We start from the raw sequence: 17,741 nt of genomic DNA, 5'->3' as shown, positions 1-17,741 counted from the left end.
CCTTTTTCATGTCTGTTACTACTCAATTGCAAGCTATCTTAGCAAGTGTTTGATATCTGTATAATGTCTAACAGCTTATGTTGGGTCCTGTCTGGATGGTGGGATATTATGGGGCATCCTTTTAGCTTGGCTATATGGCCACGATTGCTGTGTTTTCTTATTTTAATGTTTTATTGTGAATTATATGATCGTTTACATGAGAGAACTTTAGTTTTACATTCATTCCACTGTATATCGTTTCATTGCCATGGTTCCAGTCCCCTCCATGCATCATCAACCTACCAAAGGGTATACCCTGTAAACCCGCCCCTAACACTCCCCCCTACTCCCTTCAGCACAAAGTCTCCAGCTGTTTCATCACTCCACGTCATCGTCTCTGCTTCTATCTCAGGCAACGCTGCTTCTCTGGGTAGGATCCCGCTCTCGGCTCTTCTCCGTTGATGGTCCTAGAGACCTCCGCTCCTAGACTGGAGAATTAATCACTCCCTTCCTTGCTAAAAAACGTCTACCTTTAAATTTCAACCCTCACAATCATTGCTGTGTTTTCTTGAGTAATGTAGGTAGAGAAAGCTCCACCCCCAAGGAAAAAAGTAAGACTAAATGCACCAAAAACAGAAGCAAAGTAAAATGAAAGCATAGACCAAAACTAACGCACAAAAACAAATCTTAGCAGCCTGTCCAGTAGCTTTTGCTGTGCGGGTCAGTGTGCATGTACAGTAGAAACCTTCAGCGGTGGGTGGGAGTATCCATTTGCTCAGGCCCCTCCTCTAGTCACCACCGTGGAGGTGTGCAGATAGATATTGAGAAATGAACAATAGAAGAAAGATTGTTTGCTATTTTTATCTCCGATGGTCAGTTACGTATGTGTGTATGCACAGCATAATTCTCAAAATGACTGGTGTTGGCTTGTGCCTTTTATGTTGGGGTTTTACAAGGTGTAAACACAGTTTGGCTGTATGGCCAGACCTGCCATCTCTTGTTAGGTAATGCAGGAAGAAAGGCTTCTCTGGCCCAGGTAAAAGGGTCAACTTTAGAGCTGAGTCCCAGAGTTGGATGTCATATTAAGCAGTCAACGATTAGTTTGTGGGACCGCTAGGGCTTTCAGGGATTTCCTCTTTGCACTGTGGGAAAATTGTACCCTGTGGGCACAATGCTGAACCCTTTTAGGGGTGCCCTCCCACCTGCCTGAAGATACCCGGACTGCACAGAGAGGGTGTGACAGAGGAGAGGAGGAAATAAAAGTGAAAAGGCTGTCACACTACTTTTTCCACAAGTAGCTCCACTCCATGACTTTAGCGCTGTATCAGCCTGGCTGTGGCCCTGCCTTCTGGTAGGATTATTTTTTCAATACTTTAAATATTTCATTGTATTTTCTTGTTTACATAGTTTCTGAAGAGAAGTCTGATTTAATTCTTATCCTTTTTTCCCCTCCCCTGTATCCTTTGACTTCTTTCAGTATTTTGTCTGCCTTTGATTTTTTTTTTTTTGCAGTTTCAATATGTTATGCCTGTTTCTGTTGCTGTTGTGTACTGTAGAGTTTGTTCCAACTCCTAGTGGACCACCTACATACAGAGTTTCTGAGAGGCTAGTGGGTTTGAACTGCCAACGTTTCAGTCCAGTGCACCACAGTAGAGACCCATGATATGCCTAGATGTAGTTTGTTTTCTGATATTTGTCCTGCTTGGTGGTCTTTTAGCTTCCTTGATCAGTGGTTTGGTGTCTGTCAATAATTTTGAAAAATTCTCAGCCATTATTAGTTCAAATATTTGTGTTGCATTTCTTTTCCTCTTCTTTGCTTTCCTTTTAGATATATGTTACGTTTTTATAATTGTCCCATAATTTTCAGTTACTCTCCTCCATTATATTTCATTTTGATCTATTTTCAAGCTCTCCGATGATTTTCTTGTTGGCTCTTTCATTTGATAAGTCCATCAAAGGCATTCTTCATTTCTGTTTCGATGTTTCTAGTGTTTTCTTTCTTTTCAATTTTTTTTTTTTTTTTTTAAGCTTTTACTGTGAATTGAGTGAGTGAAGGTTTGTAGGGGCAGAACATCAGTTTTACATTCAAAAAGTCATTGCAATGATTATAATCCCCACTATGCACCATCAATTAACAGTATTTACCTCTATTAAGTTTTTTGTTGTTTTTTTTTTTTTTTTTTGTATACATATCACATTGAATGTATTTGTCATTTAAATGTCCAGAGGGCACACTTTGCAAGCCAGCCTTCTGCCTTGAGCCTATTAGTTTTCTTCTGTTCTGTCTCTATGCCATTGCCTCTGCCACCATCTCTGTTGTTGCCGCTTTTCTGGTTAGAATCCTTCGCTCCTCTCATGCTCTTCCCTCTTCATGGTCCCAGTGTCCTCTGTTCTTGAAATGACAGATTAACTGTTCCCCTCTTTTAGTTACAGCTCTTTTACATTTATAGTTGTGACAATCGCCATTAGTCCTGATAACAATTGTTCTCAATTCAATACATTATTTATCTAAAAGGTGACCTTAAAGGGTAATTTAGATTTAAAGTTTAAAGAGTATCTCCGGGTTGTAGTCTCAAAGTTTAACGAGTATCTCCTGATGGTAGTCTCAGGGCACCCTCTAGGCTCAACCTGCCCATGAGTCTGTATTTTAACAATATGATTTCTGGTCCACATCGCGGCCCCCTCCCCACTTCTATCAGGATCTACCTATAGGCAGTGGTACATGGGCACCATATAGTTCTTAGGGTATTTTGGTAGTTGAGGCCTTGGTTTGTGTCGACTATTATTTCTATAGTCTACTTTCTTCTCTTTGGCTTGCTTCTTTCTCTTTTGCTCCACATGAGTAGAGACCAATTTCTGTACCGTAGATGGTCATTCATAAGTTTTTAAGGCTCCAGCTACTACTCACCACACTGGGTTGTAGAACATACATTTTATGAACTATATTATGCCAATTAACTGGGTTATGACACCAGACTATGGTCTTAAGCCTTCAAACCCAGAAAAACAACATTTAGACGTGTTTAGCTATATCTAAAAGTGTCAGCTTGTGTATCGTATGTGTTTTATTATATATATGAATATACTTGCATGCACACACATACATTCACGTACATACTTGTATCTATAGATACATCTAGCAATGTGCACATATGTACCCATATATTCATATATGCCTGCATACATATTTGTGTAACCACATGCATATTTTTTGGTGGCTTTACAAAATTATATTGTTGTTAAGTGCTGTCAAGTCGGTTCTGACCCATAGCGACCCTATATAGGGTTTCTGAGGAGCAGGTGGTGAGCTTGAACTGCTGACCTTGCAGTTCAAATGGCTTCGCAGTCTGGCACATTAACCCACAGTGGCACATCAGGACTTACATTAATATTACAAATAGTGTCCTTTTCTCTTATTTATTTCTGTTTGGGAGAAAAAAAACATTTTTTTTTTTTTCCCTTTTCAGTTTTTATTGTGAATTGAGTAATAGTTTACAAGGGAGAACATCAGTTTTACATTCATTGTTTCATTGCAGTAATTACAGTCTCCTCTGTTCATCATCATTAAATAGTATTTGCTTCTATTTCTTCTTTTTATTTTTTTGACAGGGGGATATACACAAAAACACTCAGGAATATATAATCATTTAAACAACCAAAGGACACATTATGTAAGCCTGCCTCCTGGCCTCCAGCACACAGCCTTTTTCTTTCCATTAGTCTAGGGTCCTCAGCTGCTCTCTCTCTCCATGCCCTCATCTCTGTCTCCATCTCTGGTGTCACTGCTTCTCTGGATAGGGTCCTACATCCGCTTGTGCACTTCTACCTTGATGGTCATAGGGTTCTCTGTTCCTGGAGTGTGTAAGATTAATTACTCCCCTCTTTTTGTTAGAAAACTTTTACCTTTACAGTTGTGACAATCGCAATTAGTCATGATAACAGTTACTCACTATTGAATCATAAGAATCTTATTCTCATTTTCTTTCACCAGACCCATCTAGGCAAGATAAAAACTATTCAGTGGGATTTTACCGACTCCTGCACACTCTGAAACTAAACTCCCTTTTGAAAACTTGTGAGTCACCTCATGCCTTTTAGCTCCTCCTATTTTAGGTTGTTGTTGTAAAGTGCCGTCGAGTTGGTTCCCACCTGTAGCAACCCTGTATAGGGTTTCCCAGGAGCAGCTGGTGAGCTTGAACTACCAACCTTGCAGTTCAAACAGCTTTGCAGTCTGGCACATTCACCCACAGTGCCACACCAGGACTCCCCCATTTTAGGTAGCCAATGTCTAAGTTGCCTGTCTGTATCAACCTGTATACAGAGGGGATAGGGATGATCTTGGATATGAAGACTCCTTCACTTCTCTCTTGATATTTTGAGCTACTGTATCCATAAGTATAGGTCAAGTTCATCAAATTGTCGCAATTTATATTTGTTTTCCTTTATCAAAAAAAAAATTTTTTTTTTAAATCTTCCTCTAGTTGAGTTCTAATCGTCAAGCCATCGAAGCTAGGTTAAGTGGGTTCTGACATTTTTTATTTTTTTCTTAAAATTTCCGTTTCTTTGCTTAGGTGAACCATGTGTTTGTTGTAATAGCTTATAATGTATACCTTAACAGTAAAAACAACAAAAACCAGTACATAATTTTAACTTATTAGACGAGGGTGAGTCAAAAATTATCCACACTCGGGCTGTAGAATTTATTTAAATTAACTTTTAGAAAACACAAATATATCATTTTTCGACATAATCTCCTTTGATTTTCAGTATACTTTCTCCATTTGTCAACAAGCTTTCATATTACTGTATTAAAAAATGTCTTAGGCTAAGCTGCGAGCCACGAATGCACCACTGTCTTCACTTCATCATCAGAGGTGAATTTTCGAGGTGAACTTTCGTTCTTGAAGGTCTGCTTTCAGGGGACCAAACTGGTGAGAATCTGATGGAGCAAAATCAGGACTATAGGGAGGATACTTAAACACCTCAAAATGAAGCTTTTGAAGCATGTCAACAGTGTGGGCAGAGGTGTGTGGACTTGCATTGTCATACAAGATTACAATGCCTTTGGATAGCAGTCTTCTGCATTTAATCAAAGTTTAGGCTGTTGCTCTTCATGTGATGTGAAGACTCCTTTCCTCTCAGCTGGTATTTTGAGCTACTACATCCATAATAATATAAGGAGCTCTGGTAGTGTAGTGGTTACGAATCGGGCTGCGAACCTTAAGGTCAGTGGTTCGAAACTACCAGCTGCTCCGCGGGAGAAAGATGAGGCTTTCTACTCCCGTAAGGATTTACACCCTCAGAAACCCTGTACAGGGTCGCTATGGGTTGGAACCGACTCGATGGCACTTAACAACAACAACAACATCCATAATATAGGTCAAATTCATCAAATTGTAGCAATTTACACTTGTTTCCTTTATCAAAAATTTTTTATCTTCCTCTTGTCGAGTTCTGATCATCCAGATGTGGAAACTAGGTCAAGTGGGCACTATTTGCAAGTTTGGGCCTTCTTGTGTGTCTCCCCTTATTTCATATCAGCTGGATGCTTTATTCTGATGGTTGACTTTTGAATGTTTTCTTAGTCAGCAATTGAGGATGTTTCCATTCCATACTCTGCTGTTTACTTTCAGGCTCAAAGTGATGAATCCATGTCTCATCACCAGTAATGACTTTTTAAAGAAACTCTTAACCTTCCTTTGAGTATCAGTCCAGATTTTATTTGCACATGTCCAAACGTTTCTGTTTATACTGTTTTATGAGTTGTTTTGGTACCCGTTTCACACAAATTTTTTCAAAACCCAAATCTTTTGTGGATTATTTCATCGGCAAAACCTGGCTGATTTGCAAATGATTTGAAACATAATACACTGTCTCTCATCTCTTTGATAGACTCATTTCACGCACATGCCCAGTGTTGTCATCAGCTGTGGATGTGGATAGGTGTTTTAATATAACCTGAGTGCAGATGAGTTTTGACTCATTCTCGTATATTTTGTAAAGTAAACACATTAGTGGCGAAATTTTTAGAGAACTACAACTCTGATTTAATTTTGTAGAATAAAGTGTTCTGAAACTAACGTTTGGTCTTCTGTTACCTTCTTTTATAGCGACTTCAGGAAGAAATCACCAAACAGTCTCCTACATTGCAAAGAAATGCTTTGTACATCAAATCTGTAAGTTGTGTGCTTTCTTTTTTTTTTCCCCTGGTGGTGCTGTGGGTTAGGTGTTGACTTCTAACCACAAGACTGGCAGTTCAAATCCACTATCCACTCCTCTGGAGAAACATGATGAAGTGATGAAGCTGTCTGCTCCCATAAAGAAACCTTATGTAGATGTTGTTTGTTTATTTTTTAATAAATGTTTTATTGTGTATTGAGTGATAGTTTACATGGGGAAACATTAGTTTTACATTCATTCTGTCGTACATCGTTTCATTGCCTTGGTTACCATCCCGTCCATGCATCATACCCTAGCGAAAGGGTATACCCCCCCCCCGCCCCGTCCTCAGTGTGCTTTCTTTTAAAATCTAATTCCATTTCATTGAAGTATTTTCAGTTAATGTAATTTTGCTTTTGCTGTAACCAAGGAATTAAAAACCTGCATGGTATTTGAATTTAATAAGATTTTTCCCCCCTTTTTTTTTTTTTTTTTAAAAGTCCAAGATCAGCCGGCTACCTGCTTACTTGACTATTCAGATGGTCCGTTTTTTTTATAAAGAGAAGGAATCTGTGAATGCCAAAGTTCTTAAGGTTAGTAGTGAGCTTTAGTGTATATAATGAATTATTATAATTTGAAGGCTATCTCTAACTTATAATAGATTTTGTCATTCCCTTAGGGGTAGTTGAACTTTCTTCAAGCTATTCATAGGAATTATTAACATAAACCAAGTAGTTGTTAACTAGTAAATGCTATTGTAATTATTTATTGTCTTTTAATTTTGTTTTATTTCATCATGCACATGCATGGCTTTTGTTAAGCATGTGATTAAGTCTTGAGTGGGGCCTGGGATTTTTATTTTAAACAGATTTGTGAAGAATTGTGGTGGTAACTTCACACTCACTCTGGTAACGTAGTGGTTACGAAGCGGGCTGCTAACCCCAAGGTCGGCAGTTCATAACTACCAGCTGTTCAGCAGGAGAAAGATGAGGCTTTCTGCTCCTGTAAAGATTTACAGCCTCGGAAACTCTGTGCAGGGTCACTATGAGTTGGGACCGACTCCATGGTACTTATTAACAACAACAGGCTAGATCCTCACTCAACTCCAGAGATTCAGTGGTGGGGCTACGGGTGGGGGGAAAAGGGGGAGGTCTTGGGACCAGTGAAATACATTACACTGTGTTTCAGATGGTTACTTTTTTCAGGAGAAAGAGAAAATTAAATTACTAGTGCCCCCAAATAATGGTATTACAATCTCTGGTCAAGTTGTGACTTAGCTTTATTTTATATTATGTATTTTTTTTTTAGCTAGAACACTGCTACATTTTTATTATATAGTCTCTGATCCTTGGGGAAGGTGTATAGTCTCTTAGCTGAAATTCAGAATACATTTTAAAAATATGCTTAGAATTATACAAGACAGTTACATGTTTCTATTATCTTGTAATTGCATTTTTCCATGAACTTTTTGAAACCTCCTTAAGGTCTGTGCTAGGGTTAACTTTAAATGTATGTTAATCTTAGTTATCTAATTACATCATTATCATTTCTATAAATAAGAAAAATACAGGATTCATAAGTGACCCCAGTTATAAGTCAATTTCATAACCAGTTTTGGGGATACCTCATTTTTATAGCAATTGAGCTAATATTTTTAAAAATGCTTCTTCGGTCATGTGAATCTTAGTAGCTCCTCTGTAGCCATTATCATGACTTAAAATATTTAATGAAAAAACAGTGTTTTGACATTTCATAGTTTACAAATGTTAAAACCAGATTAAATTAAAAAAAAAAAAGTCCACTTTTTTTTCAGCAAATTGGGAGGAAAATGAGACATTCAATTTAAAAAAATTGGTTTCATTTTATTTATTTTGTTGTGCATATACACAACAAAACAGATACCAATACAACACTTTGTATATGTACCATTTAGTGACATTGATGACATGTTTCAAGTTGGGTAAGCATTCTGGCCCTCCTTTTCTGAGTTGTTTCTCCTCTTAGTATAAATTCTCTGTCTGCAGTCCATGAGAATTTGAAACTCTATACTGCATTTCCTCCCTTTTGGTCAAAATGTTCTAATCTAATATAATCTTTGATCAAAATGTTCAATAATGGTAGCTGGGCACCATCAATTTCTGGTCTAATGGCGAAAGAGGCCATTTTTACTTGAGGCAGTTAGCAACACGTTTCATTTCCTCCTCCTGTGCCTTCCTGTGTTGCTCCAGGGAAATAGAGACCAGTTGTTGTGCCTTAGATAGCTGCTTGCAGGTTTTTAAGACCCCAAACACTACTCAGGACTAGGCGGTAGAACTGAGTCAGAACAGGTTACTTACTCAGTTTTACTCTGGAAAATAAGCTCTGAAATATTTTGAACTTGATTTGAATGATGAAAGCATTTACTGGTTTTCAACTTTTTATTGTGAATTGAGTGAAGGTTTAAAGAACAGATCATCAGTTACATTAAAAAAATCATATACTTTGTATCATTACATTGTTGCAATCCCTTCCATGTACCAACAGTTAACAGTATTTACCTCTCTTCACTTTAGCTATTGTATTCCTTCCTGTCTTCCCTGCTATCTTCATCTTTCCTCTGCTAGCCTCCTACTTACTGTATATTGCCTGTCCTGTCACTCATGTTAACATGTGTCTACCTTCTAATCCGTTAATACTTTTTCTACCACCTCCTCCTGTAACCATCCTAGATGGTTTCTTTTATCAAGAAAACCTTTATTTTAAACTTTTTATTTGTCTCATTCAGTGTCCTTTTGTGATAGAGTAATTTCAACTCAGCATAATGTTCTCCAGGTTCAGCCATGTTGTAAAGTGGCTCACAGATTCAACATTATTTTTCAAAATTTAATATATTCCATTGTGTGTATGTACCAAAGTTTGTTGAACCTTTCTTCAGTTGATGGGCATTTAGGCTGTCTTCATCTTTTTGATAGGTATCCTGTAGACAGCATATTGAAGAAATATGTTTTCTTATTTATCCATTCTGTTCTCTCTGTCTCTTGACATTTAATTTTTTACATTATTATTACTGATAGGTATGAATTGATGATCATTTTTCTGTGTGGTTTTTTTTTTTTTTTGTGGTGCTACTGGATTCTTTGTTAGACATAATTTCTATTCTGAGTTCATTTTGTTTGTGGGCATTCTTTTCATTTTTATTTCCATTGTGTTACTTTTTACTAAATCTTCCTGATTTTTTTTTCTTTTCTTATTTCGATGCTCAGGTGTATTATTTTTCTTTGAGGTTATCCTATAATTTATTAATTATTTCCCCCCTGCTTACTTAAAACAGTCTATTTTATTTTGAAATCTACTTCAGTTCCTTGTTATTGGACGTTTTATGTGTATATTATTCCCTCTTTTTGCTTTGTAGTTGACTTCATTATACATTGATATATCTGGTTCTCTGTTTTGAGTCTTACAGGTTTGTTTTACTTTAAGTACTCCTATATATGGGTTCCTGGTGGGGGTTAATACCCTGGAACACAAAATTGCGTTGAACCATAAGGTTGGCAGTTCAAGCTCACCAGCCAATCCTTAGAAACCTTATACAGGGTCACTGTGGGTCAGAACTGACTCAACTGCACTTAGCAACAACAATATATATATTGCATTCCTGGTGTGGCACCATAGGATCAGCACTGGACTGTGAACCACAAGGTCAGCAGTTCAAACCCAGCAGCTACTCCTCAGAAATACTATACATGGTCACTAAATGCAAGTCAGAACTGACTTGACGGAGTTTAACAACATATATGGATTGACTTCTGGTGGGTGCTGCAAGATAAGCACTGGACCACAAAGGTGGTTTGAATTGGCGGTTGAAAATAACCTGACGCTCCATGGAAACCCTGTACAGGGTCACTGTGAGTTGGAAGTCACTCAGCAGCACTTACCATCAGCAGCATATGTGGATTATGTTCTGGGTGATGTTTTCATATATGGTAATCTCAGGCTGTTGTCTGATGTTGTTGGTTCTCAGTCCAAAGAACACCCTTTAGCATTTTTTATAAAGTTGGTCTGATCATTACAAATTCGTTTAATTTTTGTTTATCAGAAAATGCCCTAATTTCACTGTGGTGTTTCAGGGGCAGCTTTGCTGATTATATGATTCTTGTTAGACAATTTTGTTATTTTATGTATGTCATCCCATTGTCTTGTTGCATACATGATTTCTGCTGAGAAATCAGAAAATCAGAGTTTAGTTTTATTGGTTTTTCTTTGTAGGTAACTCTTCATATTTTCTGAGATGCTCTCAGAATTCTTTCCTTCTCTTTGGTTTTGGAAAGTGTGATTGTGATATGTCTTGGGGATTTTCTGTTGGGATCTATCCTTTTTGAGGTTTGTTCAGCTTCTTATATGCTTGTCTTCTTGCCTTTCATAATGTTAGGGAAGTTTTCTTCCAACAACTCTTTGACAATTGTCTCTGTACTTTTTGTTGTCTCTTCCTGTTCTGGAATTCTAATCACCTGTAAGTTGTTCCTTTTCATGGTGTCCTACGTAACTCTTAAGCTTTCTTTGGTTTTTTTCATTATTTCTTTGATTGTTCTTCTAGCATACTAGTAGTGAGAGATTTATCTTCAAGTTCACTAATTTGGGCTTCCATTACTTCACATCTACTCCTTTGCCCTTTCATTATATTGTTCTTTTTTAAAAAAAAAAATCTTAGTATTAATCATCTGGATTTCTAATGGAAGGTCTTGTATTGTTTCAAATTTGTATTTATTTTTGTCTGTTTGTTCCTAAAGTGTTTTCCTGAATTCTTGTGAAGTTTTTCTTGTGTTTCCCTTGCATTTCTCATTCTTCCTGTCAAATCTGTTGAAAGTACCAAAATGTCATTCTTTTGCATTCTTTTTCAGTTTGTTCCATTAACTTTTTTTCTTGAAACATTTTCTGGCTCTGCATCCTGGTCATTTGTTTCAGCCATTCTCTTTTGTTTCTTCTGTGATCTAAAATTTTCTGTTGTCTCAGGGGGTATTGTAGAGTTGTTGTATTTGTTCAAATAAAGCAGTTGTTGGCGCCAGTGGGGAAAACTCTCTGGTGGGCTCCTGCACTTCAAGGAGCTCACAAGGTGGTTGTGGAATGGATGTGACATCTGAGTTCCTTGACATAGATGGAGTCTCTATGGGCCTTGGTGTTATCTATATTTAGGTCACTCAGTCCAGAAGTAGTTCCTTGGGGCCCTTGTTGGACCTGGCTTTAGTGTCTTTTCATATTACACGGAAAGTGAGAGCAGGGTGACTGATTAAATGCTGGTCTGATGGCTCTGCAAGTTTTGTAGGTTTTCAGACAAGCCCACCTGGCCCTCTGCCTGGAGCCAGCCCCGGCAAATTTATTTCTAGGGTTTTTTCCGAAGGCGAGTGCGGCATCAGCAATAAGAATTACACGGAGTCAATAACTCATGATGAATTCAAAAATCTTCTTATTACATGCTTTATTCTTCTCTCATTCTTTACTGTCCTGCTCATTCTTTACTCCCCTTCTCTCCTGCTCATCTCTTCTGCTTCTTTTCTCCCTTCCCCTGCTCCTGCTTTTCCTCCTTTCTTCCTACATGCTCTATTATCCTTCCTCTTATTCCTTCTTCTTCATATTCCTTCTCCTTCTCCTTTACCCACCTCTACTTACTTTCTGTCTTACATGTTTTTTTCCTACTTCTTATTCCCCATCCTTCTTCTCTTCTTCCTTCATTCTTTTCTGTCTCCTTTCTCTACCTTCTTTCACTACTCCACTCCCCCTTCTCCTTCTCTACATTACTCCCTCTATCCTCCCTCCATTCTTTTCTTGTTCTCTACATTACTTCTTTCACTCCTGCACTCCTTTTCAGTCTCCTCCCTACCTCATATTCCTTTTTCTCTTTCTCCCTTCTCTCTCTACTTCCTATTCTTTCTTTACAACCCCCTTATATATCGTTACAAAAAACATTGCTTTCATAGTAATCAATGACATCAAAATACAATCAAGTCTGGGGTGCGTTCTTCATGATTTACAACAGGGATGAAAAGTTACAGCAAAGAGACATTATCTCAAGGCATACGGCATACGAGACATTTTGGCGCCTTGAAACCTTTTAGTTAAACATTTGTTCCTACATAAATCTATTCTTTTCTCTGAGAAGCAAGTTAACCTTCACATATGTTTCTTAACCTCTATCTATTGAGTCTTGTTAATTTATCAGGGAAACTGAGGCTATGAAAAACAACTTCTCTATTTTACTGATCATTAATTTAAGAACGTCTAAGTCAGACTTTTTATTTAGTATCTGTATATACCCATAGCCTTTATCTATAGTCTTAATTGTTTTTAGGAATTCTTGTACCTGCAGCCCTTATTTATGGCATAGTTGCTTTTCGGGATTCTTTATTGCCTTAAACTAAGTCTACAAGGAAGAATGTTTATAATCACTAAGCCTAAGCTGGTAGTAATTCAATTGACAAAACCTGTCTCCTAGCAGTCTTAAGAACATTGTTAATGTAAGTATTAAAACTACCTAACATTACAAGTAGAATAAAATGTAGCTAGTATATGGCTTCTAACTTTTAATAAAAATCTACTGAAGTGTAGGAGAGTCAAAATCTAAAGTAAAGGGATACTAATAAAATCATGAATAAATGATTCAAAAGGAAAAAAATAACTAGGGGCGTGTGCATAAAATATTATCTTCCCTTATAGCTTTGCTATCCAAGGAAAATAATTCATTGTTGCTCTGCAAAAACAATGAATTCTTCATGTGCAGGTTTCTTCGTGTCTCATTTATTTATTTTAATTCCTCGATTATTATGTCTCAATTTAATTCATTTTAATTCCTTAATTAATTATGGCTCTTGCCAGCCCTCACCTCACACTGATGTGGCTCCCAGTCATGTGGCTCTGAACTCTGGAGAGCAGGGTCTGGGGCTGGAGGTGGATGTGGGGAAAAAGAAGAAATCCCCCCTTTCCTGGCACCCATGAGAATCTGTTCTGCCAGGCCTCCTGTTGCCAGAGCTGCTGACAATATGGTCGAGCTGAGTCAGACCAACCATTCACCTGTTAGTGTCCCTCTCTAGCCTTCTCGCCTTAGCCTCTCCTTCCATCAAGCCTCCATCCACCTCTGTAACTTTCCTTCTGAAGTTCAGGGTGCCAGGATTTTCATCTGTGACGGTTTTATTTGGATTCTCGTATCTTTGTTGTAGAGGGTCCATGTAGTGTGTTTGTCTAGTTTACCATCTTGCCGGAAGTCAAAAGCATTATTTTAAAACTATAATAGATATTAATGCTGCTTAACTGTCTTGATATGCCCTTTCACATATATTTTTTTCATTTTGGTTTATCTATAGGATGTTAAATTTCCTCTTATGTTGGATGTGTATGAACTATGTACATCAGAACTTCAGGAGAAAATGGTTTCTTTTCGATCAAAATTCAAGGATCTAGAAGATAAAAAAGTGAATCAGCAACCTAAGATTGTAAGTTCTTCCAACTTCTAGTCATAATATTTTATGCTCCTGTCAGTTTTCAACGGCTTGTTTTTATTGTTAATCAGTAAAAATGGTTAAGTGTATACAGGCTATCATTGGGTTACAAATGAGGACTGTTACTAAGTATGTCTTTAAATAAAATTTGTTGGTAAGTCACATAGGAACATAAGACTCGTATTCCTTGGTGCCAGAAAAGCCTCAGAGCTTTTTCAGTGATTTAAAAGCTTCATTTGTAACATGTGAAGGTTATTGTGATGACACATTTGTTGCAAGTAGAAGTGGGTTCAATTTAGTGCAAATTGACATAATATTAAAGGTCAAGTATGAATTGTTTATTAGTAGGAGTCCTGGTGCTGTAGGATGAACTCTGGACTACTAACTGCAAGGCCAATGGTACAAACCCTTCAGCTGCTCCTCAGAAACCCTGTATAGGGTGACTATGAGTCACAAGTTGATGACACTTAAAGACAACAACAGAACTGTTGTAGCCTGGGGACTGCTTACATTGAATCAGTACGTATGTATGTATATATGTATATACATCCTACAAAAAGTTTGTGGGAAAATACTATTACTTTTAAAAAAAAAACTTTTTATTGTGAATTGAATGAAGGTTTCTAGAGCAGATCATTAGTTTTACGTTTAGCAAATCATATACTGTGCTTTATTACAATGATTGCAATACCCTCCATATTAACAGTATTTACCTCTGTTCACTTTAATGCTTGCATTCTTCATGTCTCCTGCTGCCTACGTCTTTCATTTGCCAACCTCCCTCTTATTGTACATTGCCTGCCCTGTCGCCCATGTTAACAAGTGTGTAGCCTCTAGCATGTGAAAAATTTTTTGCTCTTCCTTGCTTCTTTTATTAAGAAAACCTATTCTTACTACATTTTCTCATACAATATTTATCCTTTTTTGATTGGTTAATTTCACTTAGCATGATGTCCTGCAGGTTCATCCATATTGTGAGGGGTTTTGCAGATTCATTGTTATTCTTCAGTGTAGGCTCGTATTCCATTGTGTGTATCAATGTTTGTTTAACCATCCTTCTGTTGTTGGGCTTTTAGGCTGTTTCCATCTTTTTGAAATGCCTCTTGTAGACAGCATATTAAAGGATGTTTTTGCTTCTTAGTTGATTTAATTATAAACTGGTATCTGGTTCCCTATTTTAAGTCTTCTAGGTTTGTTTTACTTTAAATAATTCTATATTAGGATCGAGTCCTGGTGTGGTGCTGTAGAAAAGAGCACTAGACCTCAAGATCAGTTTAAACCACAAGGTTGGCAGTTCAAATTCACCAGCCGCATCTTGGAAATCCTACACAGAATCACTATGAGTTGGAACTGACTCCATGTCATTTAACAGCAACAACATACCTCAGTTGAGTTTAGGGTGGTGTTGTCATGTTTGGTAGTCTCAGGTTGTTGTCTGCTATTATTGGTTCTCAGTCCAAAGAATACCCTTTAGTGATTTTTATAAAGTTGGTCTGGTTATGACAAGTTCCTTTAATTATTTTAAATCTGGAAATGACCTGATTTCACTCTCACATTTGAGGGACAACTTTGCTGGGTTTATGATTCTTGGCTGGCATTTTTTTTTTCAATAGTTTTACATATGTCATCCCATTGCCTGAATGGTTTCTGCTGAGAAATCAGAGCTAAGTCTTAATTGGTTCTCCTTTGTAGTAACTTTTCTTTTTTTCTGAGCTGTTCTCAGAATTCTTTCTTCCAATTTGGTTTTGGTAACTTGACTATTAAATATGTTGGTTATTTTCATTTAAGGTCTGGAAAGAGTGTTGTGCTGTTGGGTTAAGTATGCTGTACAAATCTGAGGTCAAGTTGATTTTGTTGTTTAGTTCTTTCTGTCTTTGTTGAGTTTTTTTCTGCTTCTGCCCTTTTCTGAAAGTGATATATTAAAATTTCCGTCAGAACTGACTCCACGGCACATAACAGCAACAACAACAACTAGTGGATACAAGTTGGACTGCTAAAACTCAAGGTCAGCAGTTTGAAACTACTGGCTGTTCTGCAGGAGAAAGATGTGGCTTTCTGCTCGTGTAAATATTTATGTCCACAGAAACGCTATGTTATGAGTAGGAACCACCACTATTTTGTAGAGTCGTCTGTTTCTTTCTTCAGGTCTCCTAGACTTTGATTTATGTGTTTTGAGGCTTTCTTTGGGAGGATAGATACTTATTATAGCTATGTCCTGATGTTCAGTTGACCCTTTAATCATGAGATAGTGTCCTTCTTTGTTTCTTTTTACTTTAAAGTTTATTTTATCAGAGATTAATATTGCTAATCCTTGTTTTTGATTGTTATTAGGGTGATATATTTTTTTCATCCTTTAATCTATGTTTGTTTTTGTGTGTAAGATGTGTCTCTTTTAGACAGTGTCCATTTAAGGATCCTGTTTTGATTTTGCTACTCTGTCTCTTGACAGTTCATTTAATCCATTGATGTTCTGCATAATTATTGGTAGATATGAATTGATTGCGATCATTTTGCTGTGGGTTTTTGGTTTTTTTTTTTTTTTGCTGTGCTGCTGGTTTCTTTGTTCTGTATGCTTTCCTGTGTTGATTTCTTTTTTTCTTGTCAAGTTTTTTATAGTTTTAATGTTTATAAAATCTTCATGGAATTTCCTTTTCTTGATTTGATGTGGTAGTCTATTAATTTTATTTGTGGTTATCCTGGAACTTATTAATTTCATCTCCATTTTAAAATAGTCTGTTTTATCTTGAAACCTACCTCACATTCTTGACACTTACAGCTTTGTAACTATACTTTCTCTCCCTTCATTTTGTAGTTGTCCTGGTCATAGATTGACAGCTCTGCTTCCCTATTTTCAGTCCTGTAGTTTTGTTCTCCTTTGGATACGTCCATATACCTGAATTGCAGGTAGTGTTGTTGTGTATGTCACTCTCTGGTTGTTGTCTGCTGTTGGTTCTCAGTCTAAAGGACTCCTTTAGTAATTTTGAAAATTGGCTTGGTTTTTTTTTTTTTTTTAGCAAGGGTTTCAGATTTTTTCTGGCTGGCTCAGAGGAGCTAGCTTCTCCAGATTCGGAGTGCCAGATGCCGGGCAGTGTAGACTTATATGGGATCAGAATCAGGGAGGGGTTAGGTTGTGGACCTGTTTGAAGATATGAAGGAAACCAGAGGATTAGTTCTACTCAGTAAACTGATTAACATTTTAGCTTGACTCCTGGGCGGAGGACAGTGAATGTTTGTACCTTTTCCTGTTCATTCCCCCCTTTGATGACCTTTGGGACATTTCCCAGGGGCATCATCTAAATATTGCGTAAGGAATGCTCTTCTGGTATTGATTTGGATTGTTGGTACCCTTTTCAATTGATTATTTTGATGGCAGTTCATATGGCCCTGATTGCTAGTGGGAGGAGGCATGGAATGATTAAGTAAATTTCAAATAAAATAGGATCCCACCCACTAGGGTCTTGAGCCCTTTAAAGGCGAGAACTACCCTCCCAATAGGCTCTGTGGGTTCCACCCATTCCAGGTTTGTACGTGGGACATAGGCAACTTTCTGCATTTTACAAGGTCTTCTGCTGCCAGATCATGGTTATTTATTTGTATGCAGCAGTTATCAAAATTAAACTTCTCACATACCCCTCCTTCTGCAGCCAGTCAGTAGTCTAGGGCTAATCTATTTTGATAGATGGCATTTCACATCTTGGTCTGTTGGCGTGCAAGAAAGGTTAGGGCTACCCTAGTTCCATTGGTTATAGATTCAGTTACCTAGGTGGATGCCCTCATATTTATAGCAACTATAGAAGAGCTCTGGTAGCGTAGTGGTTACGAATTGGGCTGCGAACCTTAAGGTCAGCGGTTCGAAACTACCAGGTGCTCCGCGGGAGAAAGATGAGGCTTTCTACTCCCGTAAAGATTTACACCCTCGGAAACCCTATACAGGGTCGCTATGGGTCGGAACCGACTCGATGGCACATAACAACAACAACAATAGAAGAGCTCTGGTAGCATAGTGGTTATGAGTCGGGCTGCAAACCACAAGGTCATCAGTTCAAAACTACCAGCTGCTCTGCGGGATAAAGATGAGGCTTTCTGCTACCATGAAGATTTACAGCCTCGGAAAGCCTGTGCAGGGTCGCTATGGGT

General features: G+C 37.7%; 1 protein-coding gene across 3 annotated transcripts in view; it reads left to right on the top strand.

Moving 5' to 3' along the window:
* Positions 1–17,741, top strand: part of USP14 (ubiquitin specific peptidase 14 (tRNA-guanine transglycosylase)) — a 99,927-nt gene that overhangs the window by 68,190 nt on the left and 13,996 nt on the right. For all 3 annotated transcript variants that reach the window (XM_006867282.1, XM_006867283.1, XM_006867284.1), the window contains 3 exons: positions 6,090–6,155; positions 6,639–6,731; positions 13,470–13,598. In XM_006867282.1, the coding sequence (XP_006867344.1) occupies positions 6,090–6,155; positions 6,639–6,731; positions 13,470–13,598 (288 nt within the window). The remainder of the gene's footprint in view (positions 1–6,089; positions 6,156–6,638; positions 6,732–13,469; positions 13,599–17,741) is intronic.

This window comes from Chrysochloris asiatica, unplaced genomic scaffold (genome assembly GCF_000296735.1).
Source record: "Chrysochloris asiatica unplaced genomic scaffold, ChrAsi1.0 scaffold00103, whole genome shotgun sequence".
In the NCBI taxonomy this organism is placed as follows: domain Eukaryota; kingdom Metazoa; phylum Chordata; class Mammalia; order Afrosoricida; family Chrysochloridae; genus Chrysochloris; species Chrysochloris asiatica.
This window is presented reverse-complemented; position numbering and strand designations above follow the sequence as displayed.